At 35.6% G+C, this 22,839-nt stretch overlaps 1 protein-coding gene across 1 annotated transcript in view; it reads left to right on the top strand.

The window, feature by feature from the left end:
• LOC123629775 (ankyrin repeat domain-containing protein 26-like) overlaps nt 1–22,839 on the top strand; it is a 46,477-nt gene that overhangs the window by 9,690 nt on the left and 13,948 nt on the right. The window contains exons 4-10 of the mRNA XM_045539167.1: nt 1,220–1,433; nt 2,773–2,956; nt 3,620–3,757; nt 5,165–6,124; nt 7,751–7,968; nt 11,019–11,241; nt 13,612–13,654. Of these exons, the coding sequence (XP_045395123.1) occupies nt 1,220–1,433; nt 2,773–2,956; nt 3,620–3,757; nt 5,165–6,124; nt 7,751–7,968; nt 11,019–11,241; nt 13,612–13,654 (1,980 nt within the window). The remainder of the gene's footprint in view (nt 1–1,219; nt 1,434–2,772; nt 2,957–3,619; nt 3,758–5,164; nt 6,125–7,750; nt 7,969–11,018; nt 11,242–13,611; nt 13,655–22,839) is intronic.

Genomic DNA, 22,839 nt, shown 5'->3' with positions numbered 1-22,839 from the left:
TTTCTTCTGGAAGTTTTCTAGTTTTAGGGCTTATATTAATATTTGGATCTATGGTTCCATTTTGAGTTCATTTTTGGTTATTGATATTCAATTGTTCTGGCACCAGACGGTATCTTTCCAATTATATAATGGAATTTAATTATTTCAGTGATATTGTATAGTTTTCAGTGTATAGGTTTTCTTGATTTTACCAGTTTTATCTGTATTTCATTGTTTGATGAAGTTGTAAATATTTTTAAAATTTTAATTTGCTTGTTTTTTGCTAGTATGATTTTTTTCCCAGCCTGGCTCATGGGAATGGCCACTCTTCCTGGCTCTGTGTGAACACCAGGCATGGTTTCCTCTATTTCTTTTAGCTTTTCCCCACCCCCCACCCTTGGTTTAGGTAGTTTCCTAGCACACATGCACTGTTCGTTACTCTACTAAATACCCGACAGGGGATCTCTGCAGGTCTCCAGGTTTCTTTCCCTGTGCTATTCTCTCCTATCCAGTGTTCTGTCCTGTGATCTCTCTCTGCCTTGGTTTTACCAGACTCTCAGCTTCATCACCTCAACTCGGGGAGTCTGGGAGACTCTACCTGAGGTTTTTCCTCCCTCAGTCATGGCCTGGAACGTCTGTCAAGGCAGAGAGCTGAGGCATTCATAAGGCTTAGCTCACTTGTTTCCTTTCTTTCGGGGATCATGGTCTCCATTGCTTGAAGTCCACTGTCCTGAAAATCGTTGTTTAATGTGCCTTGTCTATTTTGTTCTGGTTGTTTCAAGTAAGAAGGTCAATCAGCACCTGTTCCTCCAACTTGGCTGGAAGCAGATTGCAGTGGAGCTTCAGCCCAGGCTGTAGAGTGGCTGGAATGTTTTCCTTCTCCCTTTGCTCAACTGCTTCCTTTCATCTTCTGTTTTTCAGTGTTGCCATCCCTTCCTCAGAGACAGTTCGCTGGGCTCAGTGTAGATCAGTTTTTCTTAAGTGCTCATAGAACTCTCTTTACTTATAGCATCTATCTGAATTTATAATTGTCTTTGTTCCTGACCACACTTAAAGTATTTAAATAAGAACAGAGGTCTTATCTGTTTTATCTTCAGAGCTGGGTGTAAGGTCCTCCACATTGCAGGCCCTCGCTATATATTTGTTCATTGTATGAATGAGTGACTGTTAAATGTGCAGTCCTTTATATCCCAAAAGTACTCATGTATTTTATATCTTTATTGTTTTCTCCCTAATACAGATTTTGTTATCCTATTGAAAATGCAAGATGCCATTCTTTCCCAGCAAAGATTAGTAGAACTTAAAAGCAATGAGTGTGAAAGACTCACAATAAAAATTGGAAAAATGGAAAACGAGGTTAGCGTTCTGCAAGATGAGCTCTATGAAGCCAAAAAAATAATGTCACAGTTAAATTATGAAAAAGCCGTATGGGAATGTGAACTCTCTACTTTGAGGTATGACATCCTAGTTTTAAAGAAATGTTTGCATGTACTGTTTACTTCACACTAAAGATCTACAGGAGAATTTGAGTAATTGCTACTTCCATTCTGGGGTTTAACAGGGGTAAAATCTGTGATGTTGTAGAGTGTGAACTTCCTCAAAGTAAGACAGTAAGTTATAAACTGTGAATATGTCTACTAATAAATGCATATTCTTTTACTTCTTAATGCTAATGGCTACATAGAAGTCTAAAATTTGGAAATCTCATTATTCCAGAAATTATGTTTTGAATTTTAAAATTTTCTGTATTATAATCAATGCTACAAGGAACAGCTTTGATATAAATATTTTCCTACATTTCTAACTATTTACTTTGAATAATTTCTTCAATGTAGAATTTTTGGTGAAAGTATAGGAACTTTTAAAGAAAGATCTTTGATCAATATTGATATTTTTTTCTCAAGAAACTTCATATTAATTTACAATTGAACAGAATGTGAAATGGCCATTTTTCTCAACCCAGAATGAATTTTAAAAATTTTATATGCTTTTATTCTGAATATGCATGGAACAAAAAGTAACATGGAACATAATTACGGATTTGTTTCTTCAACATCACTCTCTCATACAGAGATAAAGTTAATTCAGAGTTCTATGTTAAAATACATATTATCCTATGTTATTTAATTAAATATTAGATCTTCTCTTGATCCAAAGCAGATTTTAAAATTTTTTATGAAATATAAAATAATGAGCAAGATACACTGAACATGTTACCAAACAAAGAAATGCAAAAGGTGTGGGGTAATAGATACTGGACTCCTTAGGCTGTTCCTGGATCATGGTAATCTGTAGATACATGTTCTGTGAAAGACATGGGAAGGTGCTCTCCTACACGGTAAATTATTGTTAGGGATACCTGCAATATGTCATGAAGTTGACAATTTATTTCTACTGAATGTCTAAGCTTGTTTATAAACAGTGACTTTTTAAAACTTAGTTAACTTGAAATGATCTGCCCTAATTGAGGGGTAATTATGACTGTGTGAAAACAAGGAAACTTTCAACTTGTATCTTTAGTGGATCATTGCCAGTATTCTTTTCCATAATATTTACCAGAGGTACTAGTAACACAAACTTATCAGTTAGCAGATAGTTCTTTCATCAGTACTCTTTATATCCTTTGGAAGAGACTGAAATGAGAAATTAAAAACCTGAGAAGTAGGAAAAATATTCAAGAGCATGGAAATTTTATTAGGATAATAGACCAACATATGAAGAGGCAGATCATAAAGTGGACTTTGTATTTTCTACAAAAAACTAATTTTAAAAGATAAGTGTATTTAATTGCAGATGTACCTTAAAAGAAGAAGGAGAGAAGAGAAGAAATGCTGATCTGTTATATGAAAACACTCGAGAAGAGATAAGAAAAAAGGAAGAGGAATGCAGGAAAGAAGTTGAAATGAAACAACAAGCTGAAGAGTCTGTCAAAACACTGAATGCAGAAATGAATATATTAAGAAACTATTTGTCTGAGGTAAATTGATCTTCGGTAAAACTTTCTATTTTTTTTTATATTTCAGCTTATTATGTGAGTATAAAAGTCCAGGTTATATATATTGCCATGTCCCGCCCATCACCCCCCCCCACCCCCGAGTCAGAACTTCAACCATGTCCTTTCCCCAGATTAACTTTATGTCAACAATATTGCTTACATCAATTTGGTAAAATATATGTTATGTAGGATTAAAACACAAGAAAAATGTTATCTTAAAAATGAATTATGGCATTTTTAGCTAAAATTCCTTATTATAAATATTGGCATCTGATAAGTGTTCAGTATATGCGTTCTGCATGGAGCAATGAAGGGAAAGTTGAGTTTAATCACTAATAAAAATGTTAATTTAGGCATTTTTATATTACAGTAAGGTCTATAGCTTTGAAACTCTAATGAAACTAGTTTAATGTTCTGTAAATTTTTTTTCACAGTACTATATATGTGTGTATTTAAAATTGTTGTTCTTTGATGAATTTAGCTGTCATTTATTCAATTAAAATTGGAGTAATTCTTGAGACAAAAAAGTCCTTGTCTTCCATAAGCTCTTGCTTTTCACAGCTTTGTTAAAGGTTATACTCTTAATTAACTTTTTGGACGTTTTTCCCTGATGCTATTAGACCAAAAACTTTACTATATCTCTAGCTTGCAGAAAAGTACAACGAGAGTCAGAGGCAGCTATATGGAGAGCGGAATGCCAGACAATTACAAGGTTGGATTCTGGCCAATCAACTTTACACACAAACTGAAACAGAAATGACTCTGAGGGAAATGGAATCTCAGGTATTTTCTTTAGTCATTTTCACATACGTGTTTGTGTGTGCTTGTATGTGTATATATTAATATGTAAAACACAAACTATATGCATCTTGGAAAGTATAAAGTATTTTAAGCTGCGTGTCTGTGTATTTATACATGTATGGCAGTGATGGTGGTGGCATTTTTGGCCCATTGGATAAAATATTGTTCTCAATTCAGTTACATTTCTCTGCCATAGTCCAGTAGTTATAGTCACAATGGCCTCATCCAAATCAGAGGCTTTTAATGTTTTCTGTAGGAATTGATGGTATTTTCATAATCTCAAATCCCTTGCTACTAAGAATAGATGTTCTAGTTTTGGGAAGTGATTCCATTCCCTTGATATATTAATGGAGAGGTTAGTTTATTACTTGCACTGATGGTTAAGGAGGAAAAGGACAGCCAGTTCAGAGACCATATTTGGGATGCCATGCTCCTCACTGTGGAGAGGAGTTACAATTTGCTCCAAGTAGTGTCTTATTTCAGTACAAAGAGGTTTTGCAAACAATAGTATGCCATAACATAGACTTAGTGAGAATTTTTTGATAAGTGTTTTGTTCCTAGTAAAATGATTGAGTGCATTTTCCCCTGTTCACACTGATTACGGTTTCAAACATTGTAACCAGGAGAAAATAAGAGCCATTGTGATGGCAATTCATGATTTTCTTAAGAAGAGCTCAATCAATGTTATCTTAGTTATGGCTGGTGTTTTGAAATGAAAGGCTTCCTTTGTGTTTATATGCTTACACAAGAGAAGTAACTGTGATTTGGTAGAGGTAGAATCAGAAGACCTGGGGGAAATTCCACAGCTTGCCTACATTGTTAACCTCTCCTTTTCAGAACTGTGATAACTAAATGAGTTTGTTGATGTATGTAGAAATGGTGTAGGACAAAGCCTAGATACATCATTTGTCCACCAATGTACCATACACACTGACTACAAATAGCTAGGAAGGTAGAATATCTATAAGGAAATTTTATCTGTCCAAATATATGCAAAGCTAAGTCTCTTCCTATGGGTAACGCAGAGGTTAGCTGTTACAGTGTAAACCCAATTTTTTAATGTAGTCAAATCTATAAATCTTTCTTCTTATGCCTTTGATTTTGTTGTAATTCAGGGAAAGGCTTTTCCAATTCTGAGATTCTTAAAAATTCTCTAATGGTTTCCTTTTTCCTTTCATGGATTCATTTTCCAGAAATGAATGTTTGATGTTTTGAGAATTTATGCTCTATTATACAGTGTGAGGTTTTGATCCATCTTCTATTTCCAGTTGGATATCCTCTTATTGCATCATTTTCAATGTATAAATGGATAGGTTCTCCTTTATTTTAAGAAGAAATCATATGTCATTTCATTGAGTGCTAACTAAAAGTTCCCTTTGTTGTACTTAGATTTGTCAGAGTTATGAAAAAGAACGATTTCTCATGCGTACAAATGACATGTTGCATGAAGAAATAGCCATGCTACAAACGGAAATAGCCACAATAAAATATCAGAATGAGGAAAAAGAAAATAAGTATATCAACCACATTAAAATTGTGGAAGAAGTGAATGAGAACCTTCAAATGACCATGAAAAAGAATGTGGAAAAGTTAACAGACACAGTATCTCAGTATAGTGACCAGCTTAATGCTCTGGCATGTGAGAATGCCTTGCTAAATGCTCAACTACAAAATGAAAAAGAGAGCAAGGAACAACTGCAGGCAGAACTTGAATCCTGCAGTTCTAGACTGACTGCTGCAATACATGATCAATACGTTGATCAAATTCTGATGTCAGGAAGAGACGTCGAAATGTCTTTCCAGAGAGCAGGACATGAGTGGTTTTGCTTACGGAATGAAATAAATGTACCTGTGTCTGATCTCAAAGAAAACCATGAGATTTTTGGTCAAAACTGTTCTAAGGCTCAAAGTCAAATCGGTAGCCTGGAATATGAGCTCCATAGCACAAGAAATGTTCTGAGAGATAAGACTCTGTCTTTGGAATGTGTCCAAAGACACCTCTACCAAACAGAATGTCAAATGGAAAAGATCAATCAAATGTATGAAAATGAACAATATCACGTGAAGAAATACATTGGACAACAGGAATATCTAGAGGAGAGAATATCTGAACTAGAAAGAGGAAATATGTTGCTTCGAGAGCAACTGGTGTACGCTCACAGCAGAGCAGAGCATAAAGAGGAGACACTGATGAATATGCGAGAGCAATTTCAAGATACTGTGAAAAACCTTCTAGCTGAGAACGGAAAGCAAACCCGTCTGCTAGAAGATAGAAGTAAGCAGTTAATCGGTGAATGCAATCAGTTGAAAGAAAGGCTGTATCAAAATGAAAAAGGGAAACCAGAAGAAGTAAGTATCAAGAAACATAAATCTTTTTCAAAGTTCCTGAAAGAAAATTTAAAGTAATCTTTGTTTGTGACCATATGTTGAATCTAGTTGAATATAAACATATCTAGATGATAAATGTATTTGCAATATCAGGCTAGAAACATACCTTGTTTCCAGCTAATAAAAGTTATACATAAAAAATACTTTTTTTAAATTTATATTTTATTTCAGGATATTATGAGGGTACACACGTTTTGGTTATATTTTATGTCTTTGCCTCACCCAGGCAGGGTTTAGAAGCACGCTCTTCCCCTCTACCATGCTCACCATGTCCATTAGTTGTGAGTTTATGCCCTCCCCAAACCCCTAATTCCTGGAGAATATTACTACCGTGTGAGCGCCATAGTGTTGATCAGTCAGTGCCAATTTGATGGTGAGTACATGTGGAGGCTATTCCTCTGATCCTGTGATACCTTATTGTGGATAATGGGCTCAAGCTCAATCCAGGAAAAGTATAAGTGGTGCTAGACCACTGTCATTTCTTATTGTCATACACAATTGTGTAATATTCTTTGTATACATATACCAAATTTTAGTAATCCAGTCATGAATTGACGGGCACTTAGGTTGGAACAGAACATGGTAGACCGTGGTCAGGTTCAACAGTAGAAGCAGGAAATTCAAGAAACAGCCACACAGTTTATTGCAGAAAAATTAAGAGAAGTCAACCTATTTTTACAGGTTAGTTAAGTGTGAACTGCACTTGCATTCATTTCCCTGCAGATTATATTGTCATATGTACATTGTGTGTGTTTTTTCTACTACACTTTTAGCAATTGGTTTTGTAGATTTCTAGAATGAGGGTGGCGTTTGTTTCTCCCTTTAACTTTTTCAGTTTCTATCATCATTACAACTAAATCGATCTTTGAGAGTAGTGATGCACCTTAGAGAATCATTTGTATATTTAGGCCAGTTAGCATGCAGTTAGCATAAAACAATAGTACTAGGAAAAGAAAAAAAAAATGGGATTTAGAAATTCTACCATACTCTTGAATTGTACTTGTGTTACAATGTTCAGTTTTTAAAATTGTAAATTATTTCTATTCTTTAGATTATTAGATTCCTTGAGTACTAATTTATGAATGATTCAATTTTTTAAAACCCAAATTGAATGATCGATTTAGTTGATAATTGCTGATAAATATTTTAAACCTCATCTTCTTTTGTCATGTATTTAAAATTGCTCTCTGAGGATGGGTGTGGTGGCTTATGCCTGCCAGCACTTTGGGTGGTGGAGATGGGAGTATCACTTGAGAACAGGAGTTCGACACCAACCTTGGCATCATAATGAGACCCCGTCTCTCCAAAAATAATAAAATGTGCCAGACATGGTGGTGCACATCTGCAGTCCCAGCTAGTCGGGATGTAGAGGCAGGAGGATCGCTTGGGCCCAAGAATTGGAGGCTGCCGTGAACTGCGACTGGGCCACTGCACTCCAGCCTGTGTGACAGGGAGATACTTTCTCTAAAAACTAAGATAAAGCAAAATCAAATAAAATCACCGTCTGATTCAAAAGTGAAGGAAACAAATATGCAAGAATTGTTTAGGTTGTCACTGCTAAAAATGTATCCTTTTAATTTGTTTCAGGCACAAGCAGCATCGGAAGAATACAGACGACAGTTGAGAGAGAATCATCTGGCTGCAGTAAGCAGTCAGAGGGAATTCAGAATGAATAATCTTGAATCCCAAATCTCCAATATGACAACTGCTCCAGAAGATTTTCATTGTATTGAACTGGAAAAATATAAACACTTCTATCAATTAGAGTTAGAAGACAGAAAATACTTGCCAAAGAAACTAAAAATGTAAGTCAAAATATGGAATGGAAAATAAGTTAAGATCATTAATTTGCCTTGAAAGCACGCCTTTTACTAAGACAGGTTCATGAAATTAGTGGGAAGTGAAAGCTAGCTAGATAATATAATTTTGGAAAATTATATTAATAAATAAACTTGCCTTTAAAATGGGAGTGCAGAACAGTTTACATCTCTCCCTCTTTTCTTGTTTTATCTGGCTTTGTTTCTCCTTAATAGTCTCACGTAGTTAACCTGACCTGATAGTCCTTGAGCTAAGTATTTTGGAAGCTTTATGATTTAGAGAGGGATACTGTCATAAAACTGCTTGTCACCATCCCCCTAAATGAAAATATTAATGAGTTTGACTCCTTTTTGGAAGACTACAGCCCGAACCAAATAGCCAAGTACTGCAACTACTTTTGGTGCATTCTGGCACTCAGTAAATTATCTTGTTTATATTGGTTTACCAAAAATAATAATTTCTACATTTTCTTTTTTTTTTATTTATTCAGGATGTTATGGGGGTACAAACATTTTGGTTACTGAAAGGGTGAATGAATGACCTAAAGGACACATTTCACACACAGGTTATGTGAGAGCAATGTGGCTGGTTTATTCACCCGGGTGTGGGTGGGCTGAGTCAGAAGTGTCAACACAGAAGGGAGTTCAATCAGGTTTTTTATAAACTGGGATAGCCGACCCCCTCCCACCAGCTGTGTTCAGTTCTTTGTTTCTGGGCCACACTGGCAGGTGGAGAATTGCTTCCTGCTGTGGGCAGCAGAGGACAGTGGGCACAACAGTTGTTTGTAGTACATTTTTCTTAAAATGACCAAGTCCTATGGCCCCTTTCCCCAGTCGCATCCATCCTTCTGTTCTGGCATAGTCCTCATCAGGAGACCTAGGGAGGGATAGCCTTGGTCTCCATCAGGGAGGGAGCGGGAAGGAATGCTGGCTGCAGCTGTCTGATCTACAAAGTCCGGGGTCTCCCCAGACTGCTGTGGCTATTGTTTTATGAGCCTAAGCTTTGCATTAACCACATTCTGTCCTATACATCCTTTTTGGGTTTCTACCTGTAATAAACCTAACGGTTGCATACAATGCTGTTTGCCCTGCCCAAGCTTGGGCTACAAGCATGTCCCTTCCCCATACAGTGTGCTCTGCTTCCATTAGTTGTGGGTTTACCCTCTACCCTTCCCCCGACCAGCACCCACTCAGTATTACTACCATGTGAACACCATAGTGTTGGTCAGTTAGTACCAATTTGATGGCGAGTACATGTGGTGCATGTTTTCAACCCTTGTGATACCTCACATCAAAGGACGGGCTCAATCTCTGTCCAGGATAATATAAGAGGTGCAAGGCTCTTTCAGACATCAGCCTAGGCAAAAAATTTATGAAGAAGAACCCCAAAGCAATCACAGCATCAACAAAAATAAACAAATGGGACCTGATCAAATTAAAAAACTTTTGCACAGCCAAGGAAACTATCATTAGCGTGAATAGACAACCTGCAGAATGGGAGAAAATATTTGCTTTCTACACATCTGATAAAGGGCTGATAATAAGAATCTATATAGAACTTAAGAAAACAACAAGAAACAATCAACCCCATCAATACATGGGCAAAGGACAGGAACAGAAACTTTTCAAAAGAAGACAGAATAATGGCCAGCAAATATAAAAAAGTGCTCAATATTTCTACTCATTAGGCAAATGCAACTCAAAACTACAACGAGATATCACCTAACTCCAGTGAGAATGGCCCTTATCAAAAAGTTCCAAAACAACAAATGCTGGCCTGGATACGGAGAGATAGGAACACTTTTTACACTGCTGGTGGGACTGCCAATTAGCACAACCCCTGTGGAAAGTAATTTGGAGATACCTCAATGAGCTAAAAGTAGAAATACCATTTGAGCCAGTAATCCCACTACTGGGCATCTAAACAAAGGAAAAAAAGATGTTCTAGGGCCAGGCATGGTGGCTTCCACCTGTAATGCTAGGACTCTGGGAGACCAGGGCAGGTGGATCATTTGAGCTCAGAAGTTCGAGACTGAGCAATAGCCTGAGCGAGAGCAAGACCCTGTCTCTACTAAAAACACAAAGAAATTATCTGGACAACTAAACATAGACAGAAAAAATTAGCCAGACATGGTGGCACATGCCTGTTGTCCCAGCTATTCAGGAGGCTGAGGCAGAAGGATTGCTTCAGCCCAAGAGTTTGAGGTTGCTGCGAGCTAGGCTGATGCCATGGCACTCTAGCCTGGGCAACAGAGTGAGACTTTGTCTCAGAAAACAAAGAAACAAACAAAAAGACATTCTTTCATAAAGACATCTGCACTCCAATGTTTATAGCAGCACAATTGACAATTGCAAAGATGTGGAAATAACCCAAATGCACATCAATACATGAGTGGATTAGTAAAATTTCAGATATGTAACTATGGAATACTACTAATCTACCTTTTTATAGGGATAATCATTTTGTTGTGTGTATTTAAGGAGTATAAAATGATGTTTTGATATGTTTGTACATAGTGAAATAGCCATTATATTGCACCAAACTGATAAATTCACATTGTTCATTTTCACTTACTATTCCTTTCAATACAAGTGTTTCTTATGGCATCCACAAGAATCTTATAAATAGATCCATTGCAGAAGGCAGCAATTATTACTTGTTAAGCCATACATTGCTGCATCATTGATAGACATTTCTCTACCCTCCTTACTTTATTTAAATTACTTCTTTTTTAGCAATTCCCCTAGGAATATATATATATATATATATATATATATATATATATATATATACATGTATATATATATATACACACACACACACACACACACACACACACACACACTCACTTCTTTGGAACAATTGTGAAAGCGTAACTGCACAGAGTAGGCATGCTTTGACACATCTTCAAAGTTAAAACACTATTTACTGGGAAGTTCCATTTACTCTTATGGTCACTTTTTGAAAATTTAATCATTTAGGAATCATTTAAGAAAAAATGAAATACTAAACATTTGTCTTTTTGCAATCTTCACAGAGCTACTGAGAGGCCAGCAGCGTTCAGTAGCAGTCTTGTTGCAGAGACACAGGAGACCAGAAGTTTCTCTGGCCCTTGTACAATGAGCACAGAGTCAGCTTCTGCTGGAACTGTTGTTGATGGGTTAGGTCTTCACAGAGAATTTCCTGGAAGAGAATACTCACTGTTTTCTTCTTCCTGCCCATGGACTTTAGATACCAGCTTGAAGAATAACTTGAGTGAGGTTAGTTATATGATCTTCTTTCCTTTGGGTTTCAGATTTCTGATATAATTACTGTTTTTAGTTTGGTGAAATACTGAGTTGTTTAAATGACCTATGCATGATTAGTAATGGTTATAATTATCTGAGTTAATAAAGAGAGGAAAGAGAAAGTTTTCTATTTTCTTAAATTCCCTGCAGCTCTCATTTTCAAGAGATACCCAGATAGTAATGTTATTCAATACATGTAAGTAAAATGACACATTTTAGATTTGTTTAAAGGCTGCATTTAAGTTAGATGTTAGAGATTGAATTTTCTGTAATAACAGGAAGTATATTGAGAGGTCCTTTGGCTTCCTTCCAATTGATTTTAGTTTGGCTGTGGTTGTGGTTCATAACACTTTTGAAGTTTTCCTCTACCATCTCAAAGTTTCCACCCTTAGTCACAAGGGAATGATTGGCATCCAAACACTTAACCACATCTGGATATTTATTATTTATAGCAGTCCAAGAGAGGTAAGTTTTATGAATTAAATAAACCTGTAGTACTACAAAGATTAACTTCTCTTTTTAAATTAAAAGATTTGTCATTTCCTTACATAAAAGTACATGTTTAATTGCTAAGGTAATTACAGCCTTTTAATCTCAAGTTTTGTAAAATTTGCCTATTGGTGGGCAATTGCACAGCACTTTTTAGTTAAATGAGGCATGTACTTGAACTTTTAAAATGGCATTCACTTTTGTCTCTCTATCTTGCCATCACTTGAATGATTGATGACTAAGATGGAAAATCTATCAAGACATTTTGCTGTCTTTTTTCCTTCTATAATCTGTGCCAGGCACTGTATTGCCCTTCAACTGGCGACAACAATTCTGAATTTCTAGTAAGGGAAATATGAGGAAAATGTGTGATTTAAGGGGAAAGTAAGAATAAAATGAAAGAGTCTTTTAAAACATCATTTAATATTTGACAGTCTCACTTGTCAATATAGATAAAATCACTCAAGCCTCCCACCAGCCAGGACAAAACTAGAAGCATCAATACTCCAGACCCTTTTCCTAAGCCTCTGGGTGCCCCTCCCAGAGCAGCTCCCTTCCTGGGATCTGGGTCCTTCCCTTTCCCTTCTGAGCTTTCATATGTAACCTGGGAAAAGATAATTACATTAATAGGCCCTTAGTTCAAGTCACGTTACGATGTACATTTTACATAGTGTTTATTAATGGTAACGTAAGATTCTGTTGATAAAGCCTTCTCCCTTTATCTGGTATTGAGTTGTACTTTTACAACACCTGGCTGGTAATACTGTTATCAGATTATTCATTTGTTCATGCCTTTCTATGGTGGTGTTCTCACAAAAGTGTTCTTGAAAACAGTCTCTCAAAATACTGGGAAAAGTGTTAGTCAGACATTTGTGAAGGCATCAGATGTCATATTATGATTATCATGACAATATATTTATTAGCTTGAATATACTCTTTCAGGCCCCGTTTTGGGCATTTAGAGGGAGAATACCTTTTATACAAAGGAGTTAAACAAGAATCCTCTATATGAGAACATTTACAATACATTAATAGTTAGAAATGTTTTCACACATTTTTAGAAATAACTAAAAATTGCAGCTATAAGCAGCCAGATGTTTCCAAAACCTGGTACTAATTTCTGAAAAGAAATAAAAATTACAATTCATGAGCTATATATTTTTGACCTCTTTTCTAATTCTAGAACATCGTGAATCAAAGAAACTAAGTTTGAAAACTGGCTCTAACCTATATTTATCCTTATTTCAAGCAAATTTTGGGAGATCTTAGTGTTCATATGACAAAATGTCAGTCATAAGACAGGCAGCACAATATTTTTACCTAATCTTAGCCAGTAGAATATTCACATGACATTATGACAGTGCCATTTTCTTCATATGTGTATTCATGATTCTGTGCTAAAATGTTAGTAGCATAGAACATACTTTAATATTTTAGTTTTATTAGAAGTGGAAAATAAAAATTTTATTTTAAGGAAAAATCAATTACAGTGAAAAAACCTCATCATGTTTTATAAAGGGTAGAGTTTTCCTAAGAATTTCAAAGTAACACATTCATGTGAAAATGTGATTTGAATTGTCCAACCTTTGTACTGATAAGAGAAAATGTCACCCTTTTTGAAGTCATGTATATTCAGTAGACCAATATTAATTGTACTTTTTTATTAGATGATTGTAGACAGCATCACACATACACATTCTGTTATCTAAATGTGAAATAAATAGGAATTTTATTTTATTATGTGATTATTTCTCTATTTAAGCAATCCTCAAGTTAAGTCTAGTCTCTCTAGCAATGCCATGAAAATGTCTCTGGTTTACCTGAAGATTATAAATAATATTTGACTTATTTCAGATGCAGCAGGAGTTGGAAGAAATAACTTCAGGACTAGAAGTAGGTATGCTGCCAAATTTTATGAATTAAATTGAGAGTAATGATTTGATTTCTGAAATCAGCTGTAAGAAAGAAGTGGCATCCCTCTCTATTATTTGGTTAATAGATACTACATTAAATATTTCCTCTTACATGAATCTAGTGAAAGATGTGAAAACACTAACATTCATACTGAACAGTATACTTATGCTTCATGATTTCATTATCATATTCCATAGCTTCAGAGAAATCTCATGAAATTTATGTTTTGTTTTGTTATTTTCTGGATCTGCACTTTATTCACTCTACCATCCCTATGAACCTATTCATGTGTCAGGCAGCACACTGGAACTATTCTCAGAAAACGAAGGCATCATCAGCTTTCTACGTTTATGATAATGATTTAAGGCCAAAACCCCCAAACTCATCTAGTGACACTAAGCCAAGCAATTATAGTTCATAAGCAGTCACTTGACCTGTGACCTTTTAAATCCATCATCTACTTTTTCACTGGCATACTTTTGCCCTCAGAAAAGGTTCCATATTTCTTAGCATGGAAACATCACCCACATCAATGTGGTTCTTGTCAATTTTTTCAACTTCATATCTTGCCACATACCCTACACTGCCCCTCTGTTCTAGCATCTCAAAAACTAGACTACTTAGAATTCCACAATGTCCCTCCTCACTGCCACCTGTTTTCCTTTACTTCTTCCCTCTATCTGATAATTGTCCCTCAGCTATCAAGTTATGTATCACCCCTACCAAAAAGTGTACTCTACTGATAGAAAACTTGGACAGATGGCCCTTGTCTGTGTTAAAAGAGTGCCCATTTTATACTTGTTATGGTCTCTCTGACTCTGCAGGGTGTTCCCTGCTTCTCCTCTTTGCATATTACAGTATACGATTGTTGAGGTCGGTCATGTGGACTGTGTCATCTTCACCTTGTCCTTCCAGTGCTTGTCATAGTTCCTTCGCATGTGGTTGTTGAATGAGTGAAGGGAGCTGAGAAAACCAGATGCTGAACCACAATGATAATTAATTTAATGTGCAACTATGGACAATAATATTTAATATAATAATAATAATATGATAATATAATATTAATATTACAATACGAGTTTTGTATTGCCTGTTTACATATATATTTATCATTCTTATTAACACCAATAAAGTTCTTGCCTCTTTCTTACTAGCTTACACTTATTTCCTACAAAATCTTTTAGGTAAAGAATATAATTCTTTACTTTTATTTCCAGGTGCTGCTGGATACAGTCCTCTAGAAGAGTTTCTCCTCTAGGATACATTAATGAGTCAAGTCTAAATGAATATATTCTTTGGAAGGCATCTCAACAATATATGCCAATTTTTTTTTAAATTATATGATGTGAAAGACTTTTAATTGGATCTTGCCAATGAAAGCCAATTTTATATCCTCAAACTGTCAAAGTGTGAGCTCTTTCAATAACCAAACACTCAAGTTTTCATGCATACTTTAGTGAAGTTACTTGATTTCTCATTCGTCTTTTACCATTTTCATCACTATACATAATGATAAATTTACATTTAGACAGACATCATTTTGGTTCAGGTACTGTGGTCATTGTCAATGTTTGGAGGTGTTACAATTCTTACAGTGCCATCAGACTTATGTAATTTTAATTTTCAGCACAGATTTATATGGCTCTTTCTTCCTGGAGACAAAAAGTTTGCCTAACTCTTTTGATTTTTTCTGTTCATTCAGATTTAGATCCTGTGTGTTTTGACAAGTGTATCACAGAAGTGGTCCTGTGGATCTTCTCTTTGCATCCTAACATGGGATCTACATCTGATTTGTCTTATTCCTGATGATGTTAGCATTGACCGCTAATGGTGGTATCTGCTGTGTTTGAGATTTGACTTGCTGAATGAGCCAAGCATAGTACCTGAAATAAATCTAACTCAGTCAGGTGTGTAATTCTTTTCACACTAACCTTACTTGCTTCAATTTCCTCATATTTTGGTGCAGATTTTATTTCTAAATTAGTGACATCCTTTGGTCTGTTGTTCTCTTTTTTTCTTTTGCTGTCTTTGTCTGGTTTTGATGTGAAGGTGATACTGGCTTTATAAAACTATTTGGTAAGTAATTGTCTTCTTCAATTTTTTAGGAGAGTTTGTATAACCCTGGTGTTAATTCCTTGAATGTTGGTTAAAATTCTCCAGTGAAACCCTCTAGGCCTAGAGACTTTGGGGAGAGGGAGCTGTTTTATTCCAAATGCCATTTGTTTCTTAAATAGTTACGGAGCTATTCAGGTTATCTATTTAATATTGGCTCAGTTTGGATAATTTGTGGTTCTTGAGAAATTGCTCCATTTGTTATACATAGTTAAGTTGATGAGCATGACATTTTTTGTAGCATTCATTAGTTATCATTTTAATGGCTGTAACATCTGCCTTTTTTGCTGCTCATGTCTGATATTAGTGATCTGTATCTTCTCTGTTTTTATCTTTCTCGGTCTTGTCAGATTTTTGTTGATTTTATTTATTTTTTTAAAGAACTAGCTACTTGTTTTCTTGATTTCTTATTATTTTCCTGTTTTTTCATATAATTATTTTTCTTCTTATATTCACTATTTCCTCCTCATTCTTATTTTCAGTTTCTCTTGTTCTTTTTTAGTTTCTTAAACTAGGACTATTGATTTGAACTTTTCCTTTTATAATAACGTAGGTACTTAGTGCAATAAATGTCATCTTCAGCACTGTTTAAGTGGCGTTCACATAATTTCATTAGTTATATTTTTATTTTCATCCAGTTTCATGTATTCTATATTCCTTTCAGCTTTCTTCTTAGACCCATGCCTTTCTTTGATGGGTACTATTTAATTCTCAACTGTTTGGAGAATTTCTGTTATCTTTCTCATAATTTCCAGGTGTATTCAATTATTTTAATTGAACGTACTTGTATGATTTCAATGGTTTTAAATTTCTTGAAGTTTATTTTATGACTTAGAATATGGACTATTTTTGTGAATTCATCATGGATTATTGGAAAAAAAGTTTCATCTGCTATTATTGGGTGGACTGTTCTATGACTACCCACTTGTGGGGGCTGAGAGTGTTATGCACTTGTTCTACGCCTGTGCTGATCTTCTGTCTGTAGATTACTAGAGTAGGGTGGTGAAGTCCTCAGGTAAAATTGTGCATTTATCTGTTTCTCTTTTGAGTTCTGTCAGTTTGTACTTCATGTGTACAGAGGCCATATTGTGTACACATTTAAACAGCTCTTATGTCTTGCTTGTTTGTTGGCCTTTCCATTATTGTGTGATGTACCTCTTTATGTCTAGTAATTGTTTTTGCTCTGAAGTCTACTTTATCTCATATTAACATAGCCATATTAGTTTTTAAAGAGAACTGAGGTTGCGTAGTTTATCACTTCCATCCTTTTACATTCGCTGTAACTATGCTGTTAAATTTGAAGTGCGTTCATTAACAGGCAGCATAAATTTTGTTGAATCATGCTGTTTCCCACTCCACTTTGGTATTATCTTTTAATTGACACATGCCCACTATTTGCATTCAAGGGAATTGTTATATGCTTAAGGGTCAGGTGTGTGCTACTTTTTGATTTGTTTTCTGTTTGTTAATTATCTTGCTCTTTCCTCTGCATCTCTTTCCTTACCCTCCTGTTGGATACTTCAGGAGTTTTAGGATTAGATATTGATTTTTTTTACAGTGTTTTTGATAATATATCTTTTATAATTTTCTTAGTGGTGACTTTAATTATTATTATACATGCACAACTTATCAGAGTCCACTGGTGTGGATGTTTTACCATTTGAAGTGAAATGTAGAAACCTTATTTCCATTTAGCTTCCTTCAGCTTTTTACTTTTTAAAATGGAATGGTGCTAAGTGACGCCCCTGTTGCACTGGATGCCACATCAAATATCATTCAAAAACGTATGGGAAGAAGCATATTTTATCCTCCCCTATTTTCCCATTCTGATGTTCTTCTTTTTGAGGTTCCAAGCATTCTTCTGATACCAGCTCCTTTCTGTTTAGAGAACTCACTCTATACATTGGTAAGAGGAGGTTTGCTAAGCACAACTTGTCTTAGTTTCCTCCATCTGAGGACGCCTTTATTTGCCCTTCCTTTCTGAGTGTGAATTTTGCTGGATGCAGATTTAGTGGCTGATAGTTCTTTTCTTTCAGCAATTTAAAAATGTTAGGCCTCTTCCTCCCATCCTCCATGGTTTTGAATGAGAAATCTGTCATTTGAATCCATATCTCTCCATCAGTCTACATCATTTCTCTTGGGCATGCTTTGAAGAGTTTTTATCTGTCTTCATTTTTCAGTTTTCAGAAGGTTTTAAAGGACATGTCTTGATCTGGACTTCTTTGGGTTTATCTTATGTAGAATTCACTTAGATACTTGAATCTGTAGGGTTTTGTCTGCCAAATTTGTGATATTTTCAGATATTACTTCATTGAATATTTTTTTCAGTCCTACTGTCTCTTTCGACTTTCTTTTTTTCCCTGGGTCTCTGATGATACAGATGCTGTCTGATGGGTCCCCGCGGCTGTCTTGTTTGTTCTGTTTTATATCTGTTTTTTTCTTTATTGTTCAAAATAGGGAAATTCTATTGATTTGCTTTGAAGTTCATTTATTCTATCTTCTCCCTTTTACTATTGAGTTTATCCCCCAAATTTTAACTTAGTTATTATAGTTTTAAAATCTACAATTTCCATTTGGTTCCTTGTTTTTATTTTGTATGTCGGAGTATTATAGGGTTACAAAGGCTTTGATTACATAATTGCTTTTGCACTGTCCCAAAACAGTGCCCATTCACTAGGGAGTATGCACCATAGCCGCTATTTGTGGATTTACCTAATCCCTCTTCCCCATTCCTACCTGCTCAACACCCTATCAATGTTTCTTCCCATATGTGCACATTAGTGTTGATCATTTGGTACGAATTTAATGGTGAGTGCCTGTGGTGTTTTTCCATTCTTATGATATTTCACTTAAAAAAATGGACTCTAGCTCCATCCAATATAATAGAATAGGTAGTTAATCATTTTTAATTTTTTTATACGGCTGACTAGTACTCCACGGTACACATCTGCCACATTTTTTAAATCTGCTCATGTATTGATGGGCACTTGTATTGTTTTCATATTTTTGCAGTTGTGAACCATGCTGCTATAAACATTCGAGTGCAGATGTCTTTTTCATAGAATATCTTTTCCTTTGGGTAGATGCCCAATAGTGGGACTGCTGGATCAAATGATAGTTCTACTTTTAGTTCTCTGAGTTATCACTATGGTACTTTCCATAGAGGGTAGTATCAGTTTCCAGTCCCAGCAGCAGTATATGAGTGTTCCTATCTCTTGGTATCCACACCAACATTTGTTGTTTTGGGACTTTTTGATAAAAGCCGTTCTCACTGGAGTTAAGTGATATCTCATAGTGGTTTTTATTTGCATGTCCCTGAGGATAAGAGATGTTCACCACTTTTTAAAGATGTGTGTTGGCCACTAGTCTGCCATTAGTCTTTTCTTTTGAAAAGTTTCTGTTCATGTCATTGACCACTTTGTATGGATTTGTTTGATGAGTTCGATATAGATTCTGGTTATCAGCCCTTTATTGGATGTGTAGCATGTGAATATTTTCTCCCATTCTCTAGATTGTCTGTTTGCTCTCATGGGAGTTTCCTTGGCTGTGCAGAACCTTGTTAATTTGATAAGGTCCCATTTGTTTGTTTTCACTGATGCCATGATTGCTTTTGGGGTCTTCTTTATTAATTCTTTGCCTAGGCTGATGTCTGTGAGAGTTTTTCCAACATTTTCTTCTAGAATTCTTAAGGTTTCATGCCTTAGGTGTAAGTCTGTAATCCATTGTGAATTGATTTTTGTGAGAGGCAAAAAGGGCAGTTCCTGTTTGAGTCTTCTGCATGTGGCTATCCAAATTTCCTAGTACCACTTATTGAATAGGTATTCTTTTTCCCACTGTGTGTATGTTTCTTGTTTATCAAAGAGCAGATAGCTCTATCTGGATGGTTTTGTATCTGGGTTTTTAGTCCTGTTCCACTGGTCTATGTCTCTGTTCTTGTGCAAGTACCATACTGTTTTGGATACTCTAGCCTTGTAGGATAGCTTGAAGACTGCTAAATTGGTGCCTTCCATTTTTTTCTTTATGCTTAAGGTTGCTTTTTCTATACGGGGGTCTTCTCTTGTTTGATATAAAGTGTTCATTTATTTTTTTGAGATATGCAAAAAACGTTGTTGGTATTGTAATAGAGATTGCATTGAATCTGTAGATCAGTTTGAGCAGTATGACCATGAGCATGGTGTGGCTTTCCATCTGTTTATGTCCTCTGCTATTTCCTCGCTCAGTGTTTTGTAGTTCTCCCTGTAGAGCTCTTTCACCAGCTTAGGTGAATATATTCCTGGGTATTTTATTTACCTTGTTGCCATTGTGAAAAGTATGGAGTCTTTGATTTGGATCTCTGTTTGCCTGTTGTTTGCGTATATGAATGCTACCAATTTATGTACATTAATCTTGTAACCTGAGACTTTGCTGAACTTATCAATTGCAATAATCTCTTGGCTGAATCTTCGGGGTCTAGATAAAATATCATATTGCCAGCAAAGCACAGTAGTTTGACATCTTCTGCCCCCATTTGTATTGGCTTGCTTTCTTTCTCTTATCTAATTGCCCTGGCTAGGAACCCAAGCACTATGTTGAACAGAACTGGTGATAGAAGGCAATATTGTTTGGTTCCAGTTCTGAGCAGGAAATCTTTCAAATTTTCCTCATGCTGTATAATGTTGGCAGAGAGTTTGTCCTATACGGCTTTTATCATTTTGAGGTAAGTCCCATCTATGCTTATTTTGTTAAGCGTTCTTATCATAAAAGTGTTCCAAATTTTATCAAATGCTTTCTGTGCATCTACTGCGAGGATCATATGGTCTTAGCTTACACTTCTGTTTATGTGGTGAATTACATTTATAGGTTTGTGTATGTTGAAACATCCCTGCATTTTTGGGATGAAGCCCTCTTAATCATGATAGATTATTTATTTGATGAGTAGCTGAATTAGATTTGCTAGGATTTTCTTGACATTTTTTGAATGTATATTCATAATGGATATTGGTCTGTAATTTTCTATTTTTGGCGAGTCCTTTCATGGCTTTGGGATCAGAGTGATGTTGGCTTTGTAAACTGTGTTGGGGAGGAATCCTACCTTCTCAATATTGTGGAATAATTTCTGCTGTATAGGCACCAGTTCTTCTTCGTAGGTCTGATAAAATTAAGCTGTGAGGCCGTCTGGTCTGAGACTTTTATGTTTAGGAAAGTTTTTATTGCTGCTTCAATTTCAGTACTTGATATTGGTCTGTTCAGGAATTCTATTTCTTCCTGATTGAGCCTAGGGAAGCATTGTCATTCTAAGAATTTGTCCATTTCCTCCACACTTACAAGTTTACCTGCATAGACATTTTCATAGTATTCATACATGATATTATGTATTTCCATGGTATGAGTTGTAATTTCTCCTTTTTCATTCCTGACTGAGCTTATTAGCACCCTGACTTTTGTGCTTCTGGTTCTAGTGAGGATCTTGCCAATCTAGTCAGGATCATGCCAATTTTCTTTTCTTTTCAAAGAATGAACTTTCTGTTTCATAAATCTTTTGTATAGGTCTTTTATTATTGATTTCATTTAGTTCTGCTGTGATCCTTCTTATTTCTTTTCATCTGTCGGGTTTGGAATTGGTTTGCTCATCCTTTTCCAGTTTTTTGAGATGATTCATTAGATTGTTGATTTGTGATCTTTCTGTATTTTAGAAAAAAGAATGTATGACTATAATTTTCCTCTCAGGATTGCAGTAGCTGTGTCCCACAGATTTTTGATAACTTGTGTCCTTGTTATCATTTAGGTCAAAGAATCTTTTGATTTCCATCTTAATTTCCTCCTTGACCTGAGTATCATTCAGAAGTATGTTGTTTTGTTTCCATGAATTTGTGTAGAGATGATTGTTTCTGTTGGAGCTGATTTCTAATTTTATTCCATTGTGGTCTGAGTGGATACATGGTATAATTTGCATTTTTTAAAAAGAATTGTTGAGACATGTTTTATTGCTTAGGATATAGTGAAGCTTAGAGAATGTCCCAGTAGCTGATGAGAAGAATGTATACTCAGCAGTTTTTGGGTAAAATGTTCTGTAAATGTCTGTTAGGATCATTTCTCATAGAGTTCACTTTAAGTCCATTGTTTCTTTGTTTATATTTTATTTGGAGGATTTGTTCTGTTCTGTGAAAGGGGTTTTGAAGACCCCAGTTATTATGGTGCTGCCATTTATCATTTTGCTTAGATGAAGTAGTATTTGCTTCATGAATATGAGTGCAGCTCTGTTGACCATGTAAATATTTAGAATTGTTATGTCTTCTTGTTGAATTGTTCCTTTTACCATTATATTATGACCATCTTTGTCTTTCATTACTTTTGTTGATTTGAAGACTAAGTTATTCGATATGAGAGCTGCCACACCAGCTTTCTTTTGGTTTTCCTTTCCATGGAATATTGTTTTCCATGTCTTCAGTTTGAGTCTGAATGAGTCTTTGTGAGTTAGATGTATTTCCTGAGGATAGATGTTACTTGGCATATGTATATGTATTCATTCACCTAATTTATGTCTCTTCAGTGGGCAGTTCAAGTCATTCATATTTATTGAAATATTTGATAAGTGGGTCGGATCTGTGCATCCTGTTGATTAGATTTCTGTTGCTTTGTTTTATCTCTGTGCCATTGTGGTATCTGGCCTTTAACCTTTAGCTTTTGGGTAATTTTACACTGATGAGTTCTATTGTGCTGATCCATGACTAATGCAGTTCTGAGTACTTCCTGCATGGCAGGTCTTGTCTTGAACAACTCCCTCAGAGATTGCTTATCTGAGAACAATTTTATTTCTCCGTCATATATGAAACTTAGTTCTCCAGGATACAAAATTCTAGTTGGGCCTTATTTCCTTTGAGAAGAGTGAGAGTAGAGCCCCAGTTGTAAGGTGTCACTTGAGCAGTCTGCAGTTAGTGTGATGTGTTTCCCTGGGTAAGCTACTTACTGCTTTCCCCTTACAGCTCATAAGAGCACCTCTGTCATGTTTAATTTCTCCACTCTGATGACTATGTGTTGTGTTTTCCTCTTCATCATGGCTCCGCCAGGGGTCCTAGG

Source organism: Lemur catta, unplaced genomic scaffold (genome assembly GCF_020740605.2).
Source record: "Lemur catta isolate mLemCat1 unplaced genomic scaffold, mLemCat1.pri scaffold_43_ctg1, whole genome shotgun sequence".
NCBI classification, from domain to species: Eukaryota; Metazoa; Chordata; class Mammalia; order Primates; family Lemuridae; genus Lemur; species Lemur catta.
Note: the sequence above shows the minus strand (reverse complement) of the source record. Positions and strands in the feature narration are given on the sequence as shown.